The following is a 21692-nucleotide window of genomic DNA, read 5'->3' as shown; positions in this document are numbered from 1 at the left end:
TGTTAGCAGGTTAGTCAGCCAATGTTGGCACTGTGCTATTTACTGAGGTTCATTTATGCAGGGGGCAGGGGAGGGGAATGGCACCAGCCAGCTCCTTTGTCCTGGGAGAGGGGAGTCTGTACTTGCTGCTCTCAGGGAAATCCTCCCAGAAAAGCAAATAATTTTCTTTCATGTGTCCATGTTTTTCATATCGCTGTTTTCACACTGTCTCTGGGATGCTTGCCTGCCTAGAGCAGTGTAGTGCACTTTGGGCTCAATCCCAGTCAAGCTGGCTGACTTTTAAAACTCCAAACTTTAGGGACCTGGTGTAATGGGGAACTGCACTGGTCTTCTGGTGGAGGGTCTCACTGTGCTGGGATGATGCAGGTTTGACCAAAAAGGCAGTCACACCAGAGCGGGTGGGGAGGGCAGGGCAGGCCAAGGGATCTGGAGCAAAGTAGGCTAAAGAGCCAGTGTCCAGGTTAGCCTCAGGAGGTGTCTCTGAGCCTATGCTGAGGGGCAGGGGAGGAAAAGACCACTGGCTCTTTTGTCCCCAGAGAGGCAATGCTACCTCTCACAGAGGCGCTCTAAGAAGAGAGAACAGTCTCTCCCTGTGTGTCTTAGGTGAGCCTCAGATCCTGCCATCTGCCTCGGGTTACCTGCCTGCTTTCTCTCCAGGAGTAGCGCATCACCCTCAGGGCTCTATCCCAGCCATGCCACGACCTCTAAAACTCCAGTCTTTGAGCCCCATTGATTGCAAAAAATCATGAAAATCAGACTCTCTCATTTTCCCAGCCAATGGCTTTGGGGAAGCGTTCTCTTTGTACAATCCCATGCACTCTTCTCTCTACCACCTTTCTCTGTGACCAGGGCTCCCTCCCTTCTACAGCACCAGCAATCTGTTTCTCCTCCAAACCACATCTCCACATTTCTATCTTCCTTGATGTGGCCTCTTTTCTCCCTCCAGTTGTACAATTTGTTCTGTCAGTTCTCAGGTTGATTTCTTGGGTATTCAGAATTATTTGAATGGTAATTATTTAGCTGTGTTCGAGGGACAAGGCAAGCCTAGGGTCCTCCTACTACGTCACCATCTTAGCTTGACCCCCCCTTCTATCTGTACTGTATTTGTTGAAAAAAACCCACGTGTAATTGGACCTGTGCAGTTCAAACTGCAGCTGTTCAAGGGTCAACTGTATGTACAAATAGCAAATCATTATGCTGTATACCTGAAACTAATGTAATGTTATGTGTCAATTACATCTCAATAAAAAAAAAGGCTATTGTTTCCCCCACTGAATTACCTTTTAATTACCTCTGATTACCTGGTAACCTCTATAGTTATGCCTACCTTTTCATTCATAAAACTGTTTTAGGTTGCTTTTACTTGGAAATGTTTAACTTTCTTTAAAATCGGTGACATTACTGGATATATCACATTTCAGATAAAAATAAACTAAATGGACAAATACCAAAAGGACATGAACATTTGCTGTTTTCCCAGCAGGGGTTACAGGTTTGTATTCAGTGGTTAGCATGTCTCCACCGTGACAATGGCACAGATTTGTCACATAGCTCTTCAACAGCTGGTCTGAGGTTACAGAAAAAAGTTGTTTGCTTAGTAGGGTAAACTCAAAGCCTTGGTTTCTCTGACCCTATGTTTCAACTAATTACACTATTTAGTTTTTCTTAAGAAACTTAAAAACATTTTTTAGACATAACACATTAATTCTGCAATAAAATTTAAAGTCTTTTCATTTTGCAAAACTAATGCTACTTATTTACATGCATTCTAACCCATTTATCTTGGAAGAGATTTGTACTAAAAAGAAAAACATGCTAGTAGAGGGTGAGAGGGTGGAAGGGTATGGCCAGTAAAAAGAAGCTTCCCCAAGACACCACCAGTCATGCAGTCAGAGAAAATGATAACAAAGGATGTTTCCATGAACTCACTGGGTTTATTAAATTAGGTCAGTGCAGAGTGATAAGAATATACGACAACTGGAAAAACAAGAACAAGGAACTGATACCCGGTGCTGTAAAGAAAATAGGCCGGAAGCCCTTTCAGTGGCAGAGGCTGTGTGCTCCTGCCTCACTGAGCATGGTGTCAGACGTGGATTAACTGCATCTGAGCACCAGCCTTGTCAGACCTCAGCCCGAGGCAGTGTTCATCACAACGGCCAATGCCGGTGTGGGGCACAGCCATCCTTGGTGACTAATCTTACATAATAACGCATGCACTGTTCCAGACTCGCTTTTGAAATAATCATTTCCCAAAGAAGAAACCGTTAAAGCATCACTTAGCTTTGGCCAAATGTTTGATTCCTTTTGTGACAGTGCAAGTCATGCTGTGTAACACAGATCACCTGTCACTTCCTCTAAAAAGTATTATTTTTCTCTGAGTAGATTTTAAGAATCCTCCTCGTCCAAGCCACAAAACTGTCCTTGCTCCTACCAGGTACTGTTTCAGGGGCACAGACAGCCACTACTTCTTCAACCAATGACTCATCTTCTCCAGGGCATGATGTTTCTTTACTCAGGTAAGCTCTGATGCCAACACAATTCAAAGCAACCAAACCTTCCTGAGAAAGACGTGTTTACTGCCGACAACTGCTCAATGGGCAGTTATATGACAATCTAGAGGAGACCACAGATACAGTGATTACTTTTTGAACATGGCAGGGATAGGCATTTGTGAGGTTCTAGGTGCTACCAGGTGTTCTATGGTCCATGTAAGTTCATTCACCTCCAGGTCTGAATTCATCCTCTCTTTCTTGTTTCTAAAATGCTTTTTTGTGCCAAATTCTCAATGAAAAGAAAAGCTGAGGGATATGGTGGTAGTGGAAACCACACAGCTGCTATATGGAGACGACAGAAGGTTCCATCCTCAGACAGGCTGCTGTCAGGAGAAAACAGAGTGGTGGTGGCAACACTTGGCTGGTGGGGCTGGCCTCTCCAACAGTACTGAAGTCTGAGCTCTTCTGGATATACTATGAATACATGCATTTCTGCTAAAGAAAAAAAATGTCTTGTCTGGGAAGAGGACAGTGTGACAGAGTGTTCTGGACTCAAACCTGGCCTCAAATTCTGCTCTACCACCCAAGAAGTTCCCTGGGCAACTTACTCAACCTCCCTGACCAGGGTTTGCTCCTTCCATTAACTGAGAATGGCACCTGCCCAGCAGGGTTCCTGTGGGGACTGAGAGACAACACATGAAAATGACAAGCACTTAGCTGGAATTTGTCCTAGCTCCTCTTTGTGGTCTTTCTCAGAGCAATGCTTCAGAGACCTTTAGTCGCCCTAAGTCTGAAGACACGTCTGACTCGATCACTGGACCTATGGAAGTGAGTTCACACTCTGGTGCATGGAAGAATTAGAGCATTTTAGAGACCCTTCAGACGAATTCAGAGAAGTCTCCACTTCATAGAAAGCCACAAAGTGTTGCTGCCTCAAGGCCTGAAGATAATCTTGGTGATGACATTATGACTACTATTTCTTTTAAAGATTTTATTTATTTATTTTAGAGAGAGAGAAAGAGAGAGAGAGTGTGCACATGAATGCGAGTTGAGGGAGGAGCAGAGGGAGAGAATCTCAGCAGACTCCCCAATGAGCACAGAGCCCAGTGCGTAGCCCAGCCTCCCAACCCGGAGACCACAACCCGAGCCAAAACCAAGAGTCAGATGCACAACCAACTGAGCCACCCAGGCGCCCAAACATTATGGCCGCTATTTAAGGGCAGGTACATTCTGGGGTCAGAGGTACAAGGTCGTAGTGCCTCGTAATACTACAGGCACTAGAGCAATACGTGGTGACTGCTCTCATGTAGTGTCCAAAGTACTTTCTACACTTAATCTTATTTAATCATCCTAGTGATCCTCTGAGGCAGGTAGCCTTAGAGTCCCTATGCTACAGATAAGAAGACTGAGGCACAGAGAATATCTTCTATTAGGAAATCACGGAGTGTGGTCTGACTCCGGAGCTCATGCTCTTGACCACAGTGGTGTCTACCCTCCAGGCAGCAGGAACTTCTCATGGTCATGGGGATTTCCACATCTGTGGCTCTATTTCAAGACAGCTAATTAGTAGTCAACAGGGTGGGTTCTATCTCTTCCTCTTCTCACTCCATGGAAGTATACAGGAAACAGATGAGGCCTTTTCAGAGTCAGTCAAAATCATCACATTTACTCTACCAAATACATGAACTCACACAAAAGAAAATGTTCTGTTTTACCTAGAGGTAGATACTTCTGTGATGACAACTTGCAAAGGCCCTTAGTGTAATAGTGACTGCTAAGGGTATCTTTGTTCCTTGCAATTTTGTGTCACTTCACTGGTTGTATCTTTAACCTTGGGGAGCTCGTAGTTTATTTAAGCAACAGATGGGAGAAAAGAGGGTGAGAATCCATTTCCTGAGAAATGTATAGAAAGGCAGACACAGGAAAACCATCCCTGGAGTGGTAAAACAGTCTAAGACAGCCCTCACGGAGAAAAGTCCCCTGAGGACTTGGTTCTGAAGCCAGAGTTCTGTCAAATCCCTGGAATGGGACCTGTGTCCCTAAGTATAGGAGACGAGACGAGGAGCTCCATACAGCCCATCATCACAGGGGGAGGAGGGAAGAGCCAGATCTGTACCATAAGCCAGAAGAATCTCTGGAGCAGATTTAAAAATAGCATAGCTCAGCAGGGAGTCCCTGGAGCGCCTGTTTTCCTCAGAGCAGAGACAAATTTGTATCAGAAAGGAAGAGCGGAGGGATGACAACAGGTGGCCACGCTAATTGAAACCTGACAGAAGAGAGTGTTAAAAACTCAGCTTGACGAGTAGGTTGTGAGAACAGTTCGTGTGGAGCTCCCTGCGAGAGAACTATGAAGATTACAACTCAGGGAAAGTACCTTTCAAAGGGAGCAAAAAAGTGATACGCCATAAGCACTTCAGAGGATCCAAATTTAACATGTAATCACAACGATGAATGGTAAAAAATGATTTCACAGATTTAATTAAAGCTTTAAACTTGGAGAGTTCTCACAACAGCAGAATAGTTGAATAGAGAAGTATGATCTTTCCCTTTTTATCAAGTGATATACTCAAGAGGAATGAAAAGCAGGATACTACTTTTATTTATTTCTACTCCACCTGTTTCTGGAAGGACCTTCCACTGGCCCTGGAATACGTGCTCTGCATTCTCTCTCCAGCAATGTCTCACTGGAAGAGACTCCTGCCCACTCACCTGAGCCCCTCGGTCGTTGACTAATTCCACAGACCACCTCCCTTCGTACTGAATCCACACAAATATCCCTCCATCTGCGTCACACGTGGCCAGCTTCTGGTATGGCTCATTCCACCTCACCAGGACAACCTAGAAAATAACCAAGAAGATATTTACCACAGGGAATGAAGCAGTGGGCCAGGAGTATGTCTCTGAAGAGATGAGAGCTCAGAACTAAAGAGAAGGCATTGTCAAAGGGAATGAAAGGCTGAGGGCAGGTGTGGGGATTAGCAGAGGGGACAGGGCACAACCCACAGGCGGCAGAATCACAGGGAACTAGAACCCCATGACAAGGCCTCCTGACAAATGGCAGACACCTAAGCAAACAATAAACTGTGGCACAAAAATGCCCATTGCCAAAAAAAGAGAGGAAGCCCTGCCTCTCACAAGTGCAAGAACAATTCAGCATCTAAACAACTTAGAAAAAATACAGTTGGTATGTATGTCTAAGCTATTTAGTACTTACCACAGAGGAAATAAGAAGAAATTATAAGCTTCAAAATTTGTGAGTATAACAACTTAATTTTTTAATTTGAAAAATTCTGATCCTAGACAAATCACTCACATCTTTCTCAACTATCACTCCCTCATCCAAGAGGTGGACCCCCTAGTAGGTGGTCTGTGGGATTAGGTAAATGCCCAAGGAGCCTGAGGGCAGGGCTCACAGAGCCCAGTAAAATCTGTTAAGTACACAGGGCTATGAAGTGGTCCTGGGAGCCCATGAACCACAAAACCAATACCCTGCCTTCACTGCGGGAAAGGTTCCCCAAGTACCTGACTGGCCTATGTCGGTGATCCTGAGGAATTCATTCATTCAGTCAGACATCTGGTTTGTACTTACTAGGTTCACACTGTGTGACACTACATGATCAATGCCCAGACGGAGAACACCAGAAGGGAAGCTGAAAGTCCATCTGGGGGACAGAACATCCACGGATGCACAGACGTATACTAGCGCGTGTCAGTCAAACAAGCACTGTCATTAACAAGCCAGGGCACAGCGGCTGTGCATAAGAAAGATCTGAATCCCGTCCCCCCGCAGGACTTCACTTCATAACCGTGATGAACACGCAGCCCCAGTGTCAACTGTCTCCACGTTCTGAAACAGCAAGCAAGGCCAAGGACGGATTGTCAAGGACCTCTGCAATGGCCAGACCCCTCCTCACGCCCACCTGCGTCCAAACCACAGACTAACACGAAAGTCCTGTCGCTTCTCAAACCCGTGCCAAGGGCACACCTGATATTAAGTCTTTCAGTTGATTTTCAGGTACCAGAGAGCTGGACAGGCCCCAGCCTTGGTCTGCCACACATGGTGGCACCAGCATTTGTTGCAAGATGCATAATAAAATCCAAGAGGAAATTATGACCCCCTTGAAATGTAAGGATATTGTAGCTCTTTTTTAAAACTCTGCAAAAAATCAAAAACAGCTGTGAGCTGCAATCCTTTGAGACCCGGCAATCACCAGACAAATCTCACCTCGTTGATGGCTCCCCTGCCGAAGTCCGCTTTCAAGGAAGCAGACGCTAACCACGCCCTCAGCAGCCCCAACGGCTCTCTCTCTCCCCTAGACCTGCTGCCTCACTCTGGTCACAGCTCTGCAAATGTAGCACCTACACCACCCTCCCTAACTACTGGTTTACACCCACGCCTCCCCGCTGAGCTGTGCATCCGAGGAAAGGGACAGAGGCAGGCTCATCTTTGAATACTGACACACAGTAATTCTGAGTGTATTGTGCCAAAGAGTAACATATAATTAGAAGTTACGACCCTTATTCAATTATATCTTTGAACCATAAAAGGTTATTGAAAACTACATCCAAAAGTTATTTTCAATGCCCAAAGGCATTTTAACAACAGCCAACACTGCGGCTGCCTCCTTACTATGAGCTGTAGGTGCTGAGGATAGAGATTAAGACGTCTTTGCACTCGTGGAGTTCAGTTCACCCAACAGACGTAATCTAGTGCTCTAAATGCAGTTACAGAGTTGTGAACATACACAGAAGGGGGCCTCAACAGAGGTGGACTGGGGGGGAAACAAACCCAGATTCATTTTTTTAAGTCCAGTTTTTTAAATTATCTATTTAAAAAATAAAGAAATAAAAATAAAATTCTCTATTTAAACTACTGATCTAATTAAAAAAAAAAACAGTAACATCATCAACAACAACAGTCTTTAGATGACACTGAATGTGTCATAAAGTTTAGAATTTCCAAACAGTCAGTCGAGGCCAACTTCATAAACTTCTTTCAGATCCAGCGATGACTTGGCCTGAGCACTGCAATCCACAAACGTGCATGTTGCTACAATTTGGTCCTTAAAGACACACACTCATTGTTAAAACCCACCATCACTCACGTACTTCAGAATGGCCACCACAGGATGGAATATGACAAATAAGTGCATGATATTTACAACTGATCAGTTTTTAAATTATTTCCTTAAGTTAACACAGAGCCCATTCATCTGCTATGACCTTCCCTATAGATAATATTTGATGACAACGTGTCATATTTTAGAAAATAAATGTTGGTCACATTTTCTATACTTTTGTGTTTCTGCCCTGAATATACATTGCCAGGTACGGCTGAATATTAGGTTAACATCAATAACAAAACCCCTCTTCTTCATGAAAACAGCCGTGGAGTCACAGCATGACACAGACACAAAAGAGCAAAGGCAAAAAAATTTTAGTTATTTTTCACTTTAAAGATTCCTTGGTCTTATGATACCACAGTAGTAACTGTTGAATAAACAAAGGGTTCACAGACTCAGTTTCACCTCTCGATCAGTGCAGATGCAGCAGTGGATGGGAATGCTGTCCCCATCGCTGTTAGTTCTAACCAGTGTAGCTGAGTAGGTGGGTAGCTCCCCAAAGTAGAGAAAGAAATCTTTCCAATGATTCTTGGCTTAAAAATAAAGTCAAACTGCTAATGTTGTTTCCCTGGATTAGAATTCTCATTTCCTCTCTCGTCTACAACTCAGAGCTGCCCGCCTTATCTCCCAGCAGCTTATTTCCTGTTCTCCAAATCCTTCCAGTCTAGTTGGCAACGTCAGGACATACCAGAGTGCTGAGAAACTACCAACCAGGGGTCCAGTTGCCCACATTACATGGCAGGGTGCTCAGCCTCTGCCAGGCATTCTAAAGCAGAGCCCCCCTTCTCTTTGGAAAGGAAACAGGGCTCCAGTTTACTCTGGGCACAAAAGAACGTGGGTGTTGAGGGCACTAGCTGAAGGGTGTGTTCTACTAAAAAGTCAGAAGATAAGCTAAATATTGACGCAGGTCTTTGATTATTCAAAAAAATGCCAACCTGTCACTCTCTCCAATGTTAGATGAACATTCTATCATTTTATGGTTGTTATTAATAAATACTTATTGAGGACTATTAAAAGTATAGAAATCTACATTAAAAATATAGGGCAGGTCTGCTGAAAGTCTATCTGGGATGTAATCTAATGCTCTAAATAAGCCACCTCATTTCCTACACCCCATCTACTTTTAGGGAGAACAAACAAGTGTCAGTTAACCCATCTCAAGGAGGTTCATCTTTTCAGGCAGAAACCTTTTAAGTGGTGTTGGGAGATACAAATATAATTATATTTTATAAAAATATACGGGAAACCACCTCAGTGAATGGCCAGTATCACCAACGTTTGGAAGTATTTTTCTCAATTTACAAAGAACGTAATTTGAATGAATGCTCAATACAAATAGCTCAAGTAATAAATACCTGTGATTATCACTGTTCAGTTTTTCTTATTCTGTAATTTTTATTAAGTGAAACTGAAATAAGTTCAATTGTGCCAGTTTAAGTTTAGATACATTTAGTAAAACAAAATGAGTTTTAGAAGTGATTTGAATTTTAGATACACTTAGTCATTCTAACAAAGAAGCAAAAGTATCTTGAAATGGAAGCTGGAAAAAACTCCACATGCACGGCGGTCTCCCAGACTGACGCCCAGCAGCACAAAGGGCCAGGCAGTGCTCTGGGGGGCGTGCAGGCTCTGGGCCAGAGTCATGGCTTTGCCACTCACCAGAGCGACTTGCTGACTGGCTTGGGGTCTTTTGTCCATGAGGCCACAGCAGCACATCCTTCTAATGTGCGAGGAGTATGCTGAGATAGGAACCTAGCACGGCTCCAGGCACACAGCAAACATCCAATCAGTGAGAGCTCCATGCTATTCAAGTGTGAGCTAAAACTTCTAGAATATAGAGACTAGTTCAGCACAGTATTTACTATTCTTTGATAGAAGATAAATGGTTGGAAAGTCAGTCCCTCTTCCCAGGACCACCTCCTGCTGCTTGTACTCCCCACCCAATTCTGTACCTAAAAAGTCACCACCCCCACACACTTCTGGGCCCCTTTGGCCTAAAATACCCCTCTGCCCTTTGACCCTGGTGGTAACGCCTTCCCTGACATTCCAACCATTCCCGCTTGCCACTACCCCAGTACCTTCCACACTGTTCACACCCTGCATTTACTCCCTCAAACATCTCGTTCCCCGTCACCCGAGAACTTCTTTGCTTTCACGTTCCTGGAGCCCAGCACTGTGTCAGGCACACAGTAGGCATTCCACAAATCTTTCTAAACTGAACTATTTCTGAATGAGGATTAGCCACATTTCTGTTGAATTTTAGAATATTCTCTCTCAATAATAAGATGTTAAGATTGGTTCAAATAAGGGGCACCTGGGTGGCTCAGTCGGTTAAGTATCTGCCTTCGGCTAGGTCATGATCCCAGGCTCCTGGGATCGAGCTCCACATGGAGCTCCCTGCTCCCTGCTTCTCCCTTTCCCCACCCCACTCCCTTCCACTCCTGCTCTCTCTCTCTCTCAAATAAATACATACAATCTTTAAAAAGAAAATCAAGATTAGTTCAAATAAGATTTTGTTTTTGGTACCAGCTTGTGACAAAACTCACATACCATACAATTCACCCATTTAAAATGTACAATTTAATGGTTTTACTGTATCTACAGAGCTGTGCAACCATCACAGTGAATTTTAGAACACCTTCATCAATGCCTCAATACCCCCCACCTCCCAGCCCCAGGCAATCACTCATTTTCTTTCTGTCTTTACTGACTTGCCTATTCTGGAAATTTCATACAAATGGAATCATACAATATGTGGCCTTCTGTGTCTGGCTTCTTTCACTCAGCACAATGTTTTCAAGGTTTATCCATGCTGTAAGCATGTAACAGGACTTACTTCCTTTCCATGGCCAAATAATATTCCATTGTGTGGATACCTCACACTGTGTCCACCCACTCACAGCTGATAAACAGCTGGGTTGTTTCCATCATTTGACTATTACAAATAATATTTCTATGAACATTCCTGTACAAATCTTTGTATGGACACAGGTTTTTCCTTTCTTGGGTATATGCCTGGGAGCGGAGTTGCTGGGTCGAATGATAATTCTATGTTTACCTTCTAAAGGAACCGTTTTCCAAAGTGGCAGCACCAACTTACATTCTCCTTACACATACTACCAGCACCACTGTGTGTGAAGGTTCCAATTTCTCCACATTTCTTTTTTTTTTTTTAAGATTTTATTTATTTATTTGACAGAGGTAGAGACAGCCAGCGAGAGAGGGAACACAAGCAGGGGGAGTGGGAGAGGAAGAAGCAGGCTCATAGCAGAGGAGCCTGATGTGGGGCTCGATCCCATAATGCCGGGATCGTGCCCTGAGCTGAAGGCAGACGCTTAACCGCTGTGCCACCCAGGCGCCCCTCCACATTTCTTTCCAACACCTGCTATCATGTCTTCTTTAGGACAGCCACCCTAATGGATGTGAAGTGGTTGTGATTTGCACTTCTCTGATGGCTAATGATGTTGAGCATCTTTTCAAGTGTTTATTGGGCATTTATATATCTTTTCTGGAGAAATGTCTATTCAAATCCTTTGCCCCTTTTTAATTCAGATGTCTTTGTTCTTACTGAGTGGGAGAAGTTTTTCTTGTTAAGCCCACTGAAACACTGACCATATTTGGAAAAAAAAATCAGCTTTTATTTCCACATAATCTTATTTCTCTCACTTAAATGTCCATAAATCCAGTCCTCACTCATGTATTCATCCAGTTCAAGTTGTTGATAAAGAACTCCAAGAAGGAAATGACTAGAGACAATAAAGAATTCAGAGAACACAGGTCTGAGGTCAGAGCCTAGAATCCGGGGACCACATAGCCTCTGAATGGTTCTGAAGGGGATGAGCTGGGGGATGACTATCTCAAACCCAGCTTCTCTAGGGCACCTCACAGGAAACACAGTTACACATTTCTTCCTGAAGTCTTCCAAACCTCTTTGTTGGGAAATAACACAGCTTCTTATTGGATAGAGTTATATCATCAGGGAGGGCTGCATGACAAAGAAAGGACTCTACCAGGTCACCTGATAGAAATGCAAATTCACCATTCCCAGCCTTATCCACTTAGTGACAGCAAGAGTCTTCCATGAAAGCAATATATAAAATGCTATAAACAGTCTGTAGAAAACACAACACGTAGCAGCCCCTTCATCTCCTGACCACTTCCAGCCACTGATTTGTACACACCTCAAAATCCAGTGGCAAGAATACTCTCAATGGTTCTAATTTCCATCCTTTTCCATACAATCTCAGCTGCCATCTTCTGAGTAGAAATTTTACTGGAAAGGATGTTCAGTCACAAACACTCCTGGACTGAGGTTTCAAAGCACCTTACCATGAGGAACTAGCATGTTTTTTCCAGTATCATTTCCCACTTGCCCTCACAAAAGTATACTTGGTATAGACAGTAGTTACTGGCTTCAGCCAATTTAGAGCTAACACAACCACTCAGTCTCACAAGGAGGAAAGGGAGGCTAATGGGATGAAGAGGCCTGCTTGAGGTCACACAGCACGTTCAAGGTGGGTCAGGGTCCAGGCCAGAGCTGCAGTCTCCTTGCCTATTTCGGGCACCTGTCTCCATTCCCAAGGTCAACCAGCTGGCCTACAGCCATCTATCACTCAGCACCACCTGGGTGCTGCTCAGAGGGGAACACACAGATGGAAGAGATGCCCCACCCTCAAGGAGCACATGACATAGGGCTTAGAGAAGCTACTCACTTTTTCTTTCTAAAATGCATGCACTCCTGCCATCATACCTCTGAGATGCACACATTTCTGAAAAACAACTTTTAACAACAAATTCTAGTTCTGATAGAAGAAAACAAAAATCATATTAAGAAGAAATAAACTAAAACATTAGCAGATTACAATTTTTATCAGAATTTTTCTACACCTTCTGATTTTCCCACAATGGACATATTTCAGCTTTTCATACTCCCTTGACAGGAAATTTGAACAATTTCTTTTAGCAATAATAATAATAATCAATGGGGGCGCCTGGGTGGCACAGCGGTTAAGCGTCTGCCTTCGGCTCAGGGCGTGATCCCGCCGTTGTGGGATCGAGCCCCACATCAGGCTCTTCTGCTGTGAGCCTGCCTCTTCCTCTCCCACTCCCCCTGCTTGTGTTCCCTCTCTCGCTGGCTGTCTCTATCTCTGTCGAATGAATAAATAAATAAATAAATCTTAAAAAAAATACTTATAAAAATAATAATCAATGGTTTTCATGTTTTTCACATACATTAGCTTATTTTGTCTTTGCAAGTATCTTAGAAGGAGGTATTACCATTACTATAACCTTCCCATTTTATAGATTAAAAAGGTAGAGCTGAGGGGCGCCTGGGTGGCACAGCGGTTAAGCGTCTGCCTTCGGCTCAGGACATGATCCCGGTGTTATGGGATCGAGCCCCACATCAGGCTCCTCCGCTATGAGCCTGCTTCTTCCTCTCCCACTCCCCCAGCTTGTGTTCCCTCTCTTGCTGGCTGTCTCTATCTCTGTCAAATAAATGGGTAAAATCTTTAAAAAAAAATAAATAAATAAAATAAAAAAAATAAAAAGGTAGAGCTGAGAGAAGGTACAAATCTCCCCTGACTTTTTAAAAAACTTTTTTTTAAACTGGGCAATATTTATGACATATATAAAAGTTTTTTTAAAAAATTCACCTCCTCAAAGTACTCTCCCCATTCAGCTTAGGAAAATACCAGCAGGACTACTGGAAAGACCCTGTGTGTTCTTCCCACACCTCAGCCTTCCTCCTCTAAGAAAAAAATGCTTTCTTTGGTAGTTCATGTTTTCAATTCACATGCATTTTTATATTTATAAATTATGTGAATGTATCCTCACTTAAATATTTTCTTTTTAAAATTTAAATATTACAGAAAAATTTTAACATACACCAAAAAATGCAACTGGGATTATAACCTTCCATGTGCCCACCATCCAACTTTAAAACGAATATTTCTACATGTTTTTAAGCTTTAAAAAACTATGTATTTTTTAAGTCTGTGTCACGTTGTGAAATTCACCCCATGGAAAGCTCTAATAATTTATATTCACTGCGTGAATATACCACAATTTATTTATTCATTCTCTTCCTGATAAACATTTAGGCTGCCTTCCTTTTTCCTTCCTGCCTTTACGAACAATAGTGCTTAGGGGCTGCTGCGAGCTTCCCCGTGCACAGTTCGGGGTACCCGGATTCAAGACACGGGCAGCTCTGCCTTTACAGACCTCACCAGCTTAGCTCCCAAAGAGACCAGAACAGTTTATACCTATCAGCACTTTACCTTTGCCTTATATCTTAACTATACTTGATAATGCCACACTCTTAAATTTTTTCCCATCTAACAGGTGTAAAATGATTTATCTTGTTCTGGTTTTTATTTATCTCCACAGACTTGGAGCCTCTCCAGCTTGGAACGTCTTAGTTTCATGCTCTGCTAAGACATACCAGGTTTTTTCCTTCTCCCTGGTCTCCTCCACTGGGCTTAGGGAAAAGAATGACTCTGTTCCACTCTATGCCTCCACCAACTATACCTGCCTTCATGATTTCCTCCAAGAAGAAATTCGAGTCTTGGGGATCCAGTAGTCATTACTAGGCATCTGTAACACACCACACACAAGGACTTGTGAGGGCTGAAAGAGAGAAGGCACAGCCGTGCCCTTGGAAAACACAGACTGCAGCCCCAGAAGAAGGGGACAAATTAGGAAGGTGGCTGATTCTAGCTGGCCAAAAGATGTGATCAGCTTAGAGTAGATTCACATAATTCCTGTGTCTTCCTCTTCACTCCTTTTTGGCAACTTGCTCTGGCTTGAAAAGTGAACTGTGCAGGGCTGCCTGCCTGGAGAACCCCTGAGATGAGAGGCCACCGTGACACTGTAGGAAGACAGCTGCGGCTTTAGATGGATCTGAAAAGAGGCTGTAAAACCCAAAGAGCTGAGCCCACTAGAGCTAAAGTAAGGGTCTCTGCCCCCATGGACCTCGAGGTAAGGCTTGAAGTTGGCACAGGATTTCCTTCAATGTGCAATTCAAGTGTCACCATCTCTGTGACAATGTCTCTGCGTCCGATAGGCAGAACTAAGAGCTCCCTCCTCTGTGCTGCCCAGACCCTCCGTTGGTCTCCTCCAGCCCTTGTGTTCTCATCACTTCCCTGAGCCTCGACAGAGGAGGCAGCCACCTCCTGTCTGACATTACCCTTTCCTGAAGGAGCAGCGGACAGGAAGAGCATTCCCGCTGTGGGGAGAGCCTCCGCTGTAAGGGAGGCCCATGCTGTCTGGAAGGGGAAGTTTTGTTGTGGGAAAAGGAGCAATAATAGCTAGCTACCATTTACTAGGGTGCATTCCTCAATCCTCAATAAACCCTCTATACTTGGCATCTTTAGTTAGAGCCTGAAAAAGGGATTCTTGTGCACTTAATGGTTTACTGTGGTTTCTCCTGAGTGCTCGCAGGAAGGGGTGTTGGTTGGGGACCAGTTGACTCACCCTGATCCCAGGAGAGCTCCAGGGTGCACCACAGGCAGCCCCGCTTTGAGGCAAGGGGCAGCTTCTGTGCTCCCCTGGTGTCAGTCCTTGGCTGCTGGCTGCTGGGTGGGAATGGGGGCGGGGGGGCACCAGCTGTCAGCTGTGAGCCATAGCAGCCAGCACTCATAGTGTCCATGAACTGTGGTTCCCACCACGCTTTCCAGCCTTCTCTCTGCTAGCTCTTCCTCCTCCATCCTCTGCTGGCTACCTCCAGGGCTCCATCATGACCCTTCTCTCTTCAACCTATCTGATTTCCTAGTGATCTAGTCTCATCTTTAAATCCCAACATTGATGACCTCCAAATTCTTACCTTCAGTCCCTTACTCCACATCCTCTCCAAGATCTCTACTTGGATGCCCAGCAGATAACACAAACTTAGCACATCCCTAACGGTTCTCTGGACTGTTTCTCCTGTCAGGCTGCTCCTCCTCAGTGCTCTCCACTCACATGAATGACCCCTTCTGCTGCAGGAGTCATAAACAGCAAAGCAGACTCCCCTCCCTGCCCCTCAGGGTTGTCAGCTGGGATGGGGCGGAGTGGGGGGGGCGTCTGGGCAGAGACATGGTCCTGATCCCCAGGCAAGGCTTCACACAGTGCTCACGTCCCCTGTGTGGGTGGTGAAGTCATAAACTGAAGAAAAAGAGCCAGTGCGAAAGAGATCACTCTTAGCCTGATCTTTACCACCCCAGTTCTGTTTTAACAGTGGTACTACGTCCTACATGTTTTTTAGATATGAGTTTAATGCTCATAAAAGAAGAATTCCCTTGTAAAACTAGAGAAGAAACTCAACGAAAGGAACTGTAAATGTGTTGGAAGACACTGATGCACTATATAAATATGAATTTTTGAAGTTCCTGCCAAAGGGTAAACAAATTTCTAGATTTCTAAATAAACTTTAAATTTTCGAAGAGTTTTCGATTTACAGAATAATCACAAAGATAGCACAGAGGTCCCATATGCGCCACACGCTACATTAGTATAGTGCATTTGTCACTATTCTTTGACCAATATGGATATATTATTACAGACTAAAGTTCATACTTTATTCAACTTTCATTAGTTTTAATCTAGTGTCCCTTATCTGTTCCTGGATCCCATCCAGAATACTGCATTTCATTGCCATGTCTCCTTGGGATCCTCTTCACTATGACAGTTTTTCTGACTTTCCTTGTTTTTCGTAACCTGGACAGTTTTAAGGAGGGCTCAAGAGGTATTCTGTTAAATGCCCCTCAACTGAGGTTTGTCTGATGTTTTCCCATTCTAGGCTGAACTTAAGGGCTTAGGAAGGATGACCATACAGGTGAAGTGCCCTTCCCATCACAGCACATCACTAGGTGTATACTCTCAATAGGACTTATCAATGTTGACATTAACTTTACTCACCTGCAGAAGTAGCATTTGTCAGGTTTCTTCACTGTCAAGTTACTCTTTCTTCTCCCTTTCCACACTGCACTTTTGGGAAGGGAGTGACCACAGGTGGCCTACACTTAGGGAGTAGTAAATTATGTTCTACCTCCTTGAGGGAGGGGTATCTACAAAATTATTTATAACTCCTCTGCCAGGGATATTGGTCTATTCTTCTCTATTTATTTAGTTATTTTTTTTATCAGTAATGGAAACATGGATATTTACTTTATAGTTTGGGTTATAATCTTGATACTATTCATTTATTTCGTTGCTCAAATTTGTTTTTTATAAATGATTTTTTATTATATTTTTTTAATGATTTTTTAAATTATATTACGTTAGTCACCATACAGTACATCCCCGGATTCCGATGTAAAGTTCGATGCTCCGTTAGTTGCGTATAACACCCAGTATACCATGCAATACGTGCCCTCCTTACCACCCATCACCAGTCTATCCCGTTCCGCCACCCCTCTCCCCTCTGAAGTCCTCAGTTTGTTTCTCATAGTCCATAGTCTCTCATGTTTCATTCCTCCTTCCGATTACCCCCGCTTTCTTTATCCCTTTCTTCCCCTACCGATCATCCTAGTTCTTATGTTCCATAGATGAGAGAAATCATATGATAATTGTCTTTCTCTGCTTGACTTATTTCACTTAGCATTATCTCCTCCAGTGCCGTCCATGTTGCAGCAAATGTTGAGAATTCGTTCTTTCTGATAGCTGAGTAATATTCCATTGTATATATGGACCACAGCTTCTTAATCCAGTCATCTGTTGAAGGGCATCTCGGCTCCTTCCATGATTTGGCTATTGTGGACAATGCAGCTATGAACATTGGGGTGCATATGGCCCTTCTCTTTACTACGTCTGTATCTTTGGGGTAAACACCCAGTAGTGCAATGGCTGGGTCATAGGGTAGTTCAATTTTTAACTTTTTAAGGGACCTCCACACTGTTTTCCAGAGTGGCTGTACCAACTTGCATTCCCACCAACAATGTAGGAGGGATCCCCTTTCTCCACATCCTCTCCAACAATTGTTGTTTCTTGCCTTGTCTATCTTTGCCATTCTAACTGGCGTAAGGTGGTATCTCAGTGTGGTTTTGATTTGAATTTCCCTGATGGCTAATGATTTTGAACATTTTTTCATGTGTCTGTTAGCCATTTGTATGTCTTCATTGGAAAAGTGTCTGTTCATATCTTCTGCCCATTTTATGATTTGTTTATTTGTTTCTCGTGTATTGAGTTTGAGAAGTTCTTTGTAGATCTTGGATACCAGTCCTTTATCTGTGGTGTCCTTTGCAAATATATTCTCCCATTCCGTGGGCTGTCTCTTAGTTTTTTTGACTGTTTCCTTGGCTGTGCAGAAGCTCTTTATCCTGATAAAGTCCCATAAGTTCATTTTATCTTTTATTTCTCTTGCCTTTGGAGATGTGTCGTGAAAAAGGTTGCTCTGGCCGATGTCATAGAAGTTGTTGCCTATGTTCTCCTCTAGAATTTTGATGGATTCCTGTCTCACATTGAGGTCTTTCATCCATTTGGAGTTTATTTTTGTGTATGGTGTGAGAGAGTGGTCAAGTTTCATTCTTTTGCATGTAGCTGTCCAATTTTCCCAGCACCATTTATTGAAGAGACTGTCTTTTTTCCACCGGATGTTTTTTCCTGCTTTATCAAAGATTAGTTGCCCAAAGAGCCGAGGGTCCATTTCTGGGTTCTCTATTCTGTTCCATTGGTCGATGTGTCTGTTTTTGTGCCAGTACCATGCTGTCTTTGTGATCACAGCTTTGTAGTACAGCTCGAAATCCGGCATTGTGATGCCCCCAGCTTTGTTTTTCCTTTTCAACAGTTCCTTGGAGATTCGGGGCCTTTTCTGGTTCCATACAAATTTAAGGACTATTTGTTCCAGTTCTTTGAAAAATGTCCTCGGTATTTTGATCGGGATAGCATTGAAAGTGTAGATTGCTCTGGGTAGTATGGACATTTTAACTATGTTAATTCTTCCAATCCATGAGCATGGAATATTTTTCCATCTTTTTATGTCTTCCTCAATATCTTTCAAAAGTGATCTATAGTTTCTAGCATATAGGTCCTTTACGTCTCTGGTTAAGTTAATTCCAAGGTAACGCATGGTTTTTGGTGTTATTGTAAATGGGATGGATTCCCTAATTTCTCTTTCTTCAGTCTCGTTATTCGTGTATAGAAATGCAACTGATTTCTGGGCATTGATTTTGTATCCTGCCACCTTACTGAATTGTTCTATAACTTCTAATAGTTTGGGAGTGGATTCCTTTGGGTTTTCCATATAGAGTATCATGTCATCTGCAAAGAGAGACAGTTTGACTTCTTCTTTGCCGATTTGGATACCTTTGATCCCTTTTTGTCTTCTGATTGCTGTTGCAAGGACTTCTAGTACTATGTTGAATAATAGTGGCGAGAGTGGGCATCCTTGTCGTGTTCCTGATCTTAAGGGAAAGGCTTCCAGCTTTTCCCCATTGAGAATAATGCTTGCAGTAGGCTTTTCATAGATGGCTTTTATGAGATTGAGAAATGTACCCTCTATTCCTACACTCTGAAGGGTTTTAATCAGGAAAGGATGCTGTATTTTGTCAAATGCTTTTTCTGCATCAATTGAGAGGATCATATGGTTCTTGAGTCTTTTCTTGTTGATATGATGTATCACATTGATTGATTTGCGAGTGTTGAACCATGCTTGCATCCCAGGTATGAATCCCACTTGGTCATGATGGATAATCCTTTTAATGTACTGTTGGATTCTATTAGCAAGGATCTTGTTGAGGATTTTGGCATCCATATTCATTAGAGAAATCGGTCTGTAATTCTCCTTTTTGAGGGGGTCTTTGCCTGGTTTGGGGATCAAGGTAATATTAGCCTCATAGAATGAGTTTGGTAGCTTTCCTTCTGTTTCTATTTTTTGAAATAGCTTTAGGAGAATAGGTATTATTTCTTCTTTGAATGTTTGGTAGAATTCCCCAGGAAAACCGTCTGGGCCTGGAGTTTTATTATTTGGAAGGTTGTTTATCACTGACTCAATTTCTTCATAGTTAATTGGCCTATTTAAGAAATCTATTTCTTCCTGTTTCAGTCTTGGTAGTTTATAGGTTTCCAGGAAGGCCTCCATCTCTTCCAGATTGTTTAGTTTTTTGGCATATAGCTGTTGATAAAAGTTTCTAATAATCCTTGCAATTTCAATGGTGCTGGTCGTGACCTCTCCCTTTTCAGTCATAATTTTAATAATCTCAGTCCTTTCTCTTTGTTTTTGGACAAGTTTTGCCAGTGGTCTATCAATTTTATGGATTCTCTCAAAGAACCAGCTTCTAGTCCTGTTGATCTGCTCTACTGTGGTTCTGGTCTCTAATTCATTGATTTCTGCTCTAATCTTGGTCAACTCCTTCCTTGTCAGTGGGTTAGGCCTGTCCCTCTGTTGCTGTTCCAGTTTCTTGAGGTGAGAATATAGAAACTGCATTTTAGATTTTTCTATTCTTTTGAGTGAGGCTTGGATGGCTATGTATTTCCCCCTTAGGACTGCCTTTGCAGTATCCCATAGGTTTTGGACCGTTGTGTATTCATTCTCGTTGGTCTCCATAAATTGTTTAATTTGTTTTTTGATTTCCTGGTTTATCGAGTCATTCTTGAGCAGGATGGTTCTTAGCCTCCAAGTGTTTGAGTTTCTTCCAGGTTTTTCCTTGTGGTTGAGTTCCAATTTCAGAGCGTTGTGGTCTGAGAATATGCAGGGGATAATTTCAATCTTTTGGTATTGGCTGAGACCTGTTTTGTGTCCCAGAGCATGATCTATTCTTGAGAATGTTCCATGGGCATTTGAATAGAATGAGTATTCTTTGGTTCTGGGGTGTAGTGTTCTATATATATCTATGAGGTCCAACTCGTCGAGTATGGCATTCAAAGCCTTTGATTCTTTGCTTAGTTTTTGCCAGGGTGTTCTGTCTATTTCTGATAGTGGGGTGTTGAGGTCCCCTACTATTACTGTGTTCTTATCTATATGTCTCTTTATTTTGGTTAAGAGTTGGCTTGTGTATCTTGCTGCTCCCCTGTTGGGGGCATATATATTAATAATTGTCATATCCACTTGTTGAATACTTCCTTTAAGAATAATATAGTGCCCTTCTGTATCTCTCTCTATGGCCTCTAGTTTAAAATCCAGTCTATCTGATATGAGAATTGCTACTCCAGCTTTCTTTTGAGGTCCATTTGCGTGGAAGATGGTACTCCATCCCCTTACTCTAAGTCTGAATGCATCTTTGGGTTCAAAATGAGTCTCTTGTAGACAGCAAATGGATGGGTCATGTCTTTTTATCCAATCTGCAACCCTGTGGCGTTTTATGGGAGAGTTTAAGCCATTTAGATTGATAGAGATTATTGACAGATATGATTTTAATGATGCCATTTCTCTTTAAAGTCTTTGTATCGGTTGTGACTTGCTGCTCTGTATCACTCTTGGGGCCTTTTTACCTTTATAGAGCCCCCCTTAATATCTCCTGTAGGGCTGGTTTCGTGGTTACGAAATTGGTTAATGATTGGCGATTTTGGAACGTCTTTATTTCTCCATCAATTCTGAATGACAGCTTTGCTGGATAAAGGATCCTTGGCTGCATGTTTTTCTCTGAAAGAGCTTTAAAAATGCCCCCCCAAGCCTTTCTCTCATTCCAGGTCTCTGTAGACAGGTCTGACGTAATCCTGATACCTTTGCCTTGGTACGTGAGAAATTTCTTTGCCCTGGCCGCTTTCAATACTGTATCCTTGGATCTAATATTTGCGAATTGCACTATGACATGCCGTGGCGTAGGTTTGTCCTGGTTGAGCTTGGATGGGGTCCTCTCTGCCTCTTGGACACGAATGCTTGTTTCCCTTGCTAGATTAGGGAAGTTTTCAGCTACAATTTGTTCAAATATCTCTTCTAGACCTCTGTTTTTCTCCACCCCTTCAGGGATGCCGATGATTCTGATGTTGGATCATTTCATAGAGTCAGTAATCTCCCGTAATCTACATTCGTGGGTGTGGATTTTTTTAAGACCAGCTTCTATTTTCGTTTTTTCTTCTACTAACCCATCCTCCAATTCGCTAACGCGTTCCTCTGCCTCGGTGACCCTGGCCGTCAGAGCCTCTAGTTTTGACTGTATTTGGC

General features: G+C 43.0%; 1 protein-coding gene across 6 annotated transcripts in view; it reads right to left on the bottom strand.

Annotated features, from left to right (window-relative positions):
* Positions 1-21692, bottom strand: part of TULP4 (TUB like protein 4) — a 200650-nt gene that overhangs the window by 76474 nt on the left and 102484 nt on the right. For all 6 annotated transcript variants that reach the window (XM_034669391.1, XM_034669388.1, XM_034669390.1 and 3 more), the window contains one exon: positions 5202-5330. In XM_034669391.1, coding sequence (XP_034525282.1) covers positions 5202-5330 — 129 coding nt within the window. The remainder of the gene's footprint in view (positions 1-5201; positions 5331-21692) is intronic.

The sequence above is a fragment of the Ailuropoda melanoleuca genome, chromosome 10, assembly GCF_002007445.2.
Source record: "Ailuropoda melanoleuca isolate Jingjing chromosome 10, ASM200744v2, whole genome shotgun sequence".
NCBI lineage: Eukaryota > Metazoa > Chordata > Mammalia > Carnivora > Ursidae > Ailuropoda > Ailuropoda melanoleuca.
The sequence above is the reverse complement of the archived record's forward strand: the minus strand, read 5'-3'. Positions and strand labels throughout refer to the sequence as shown.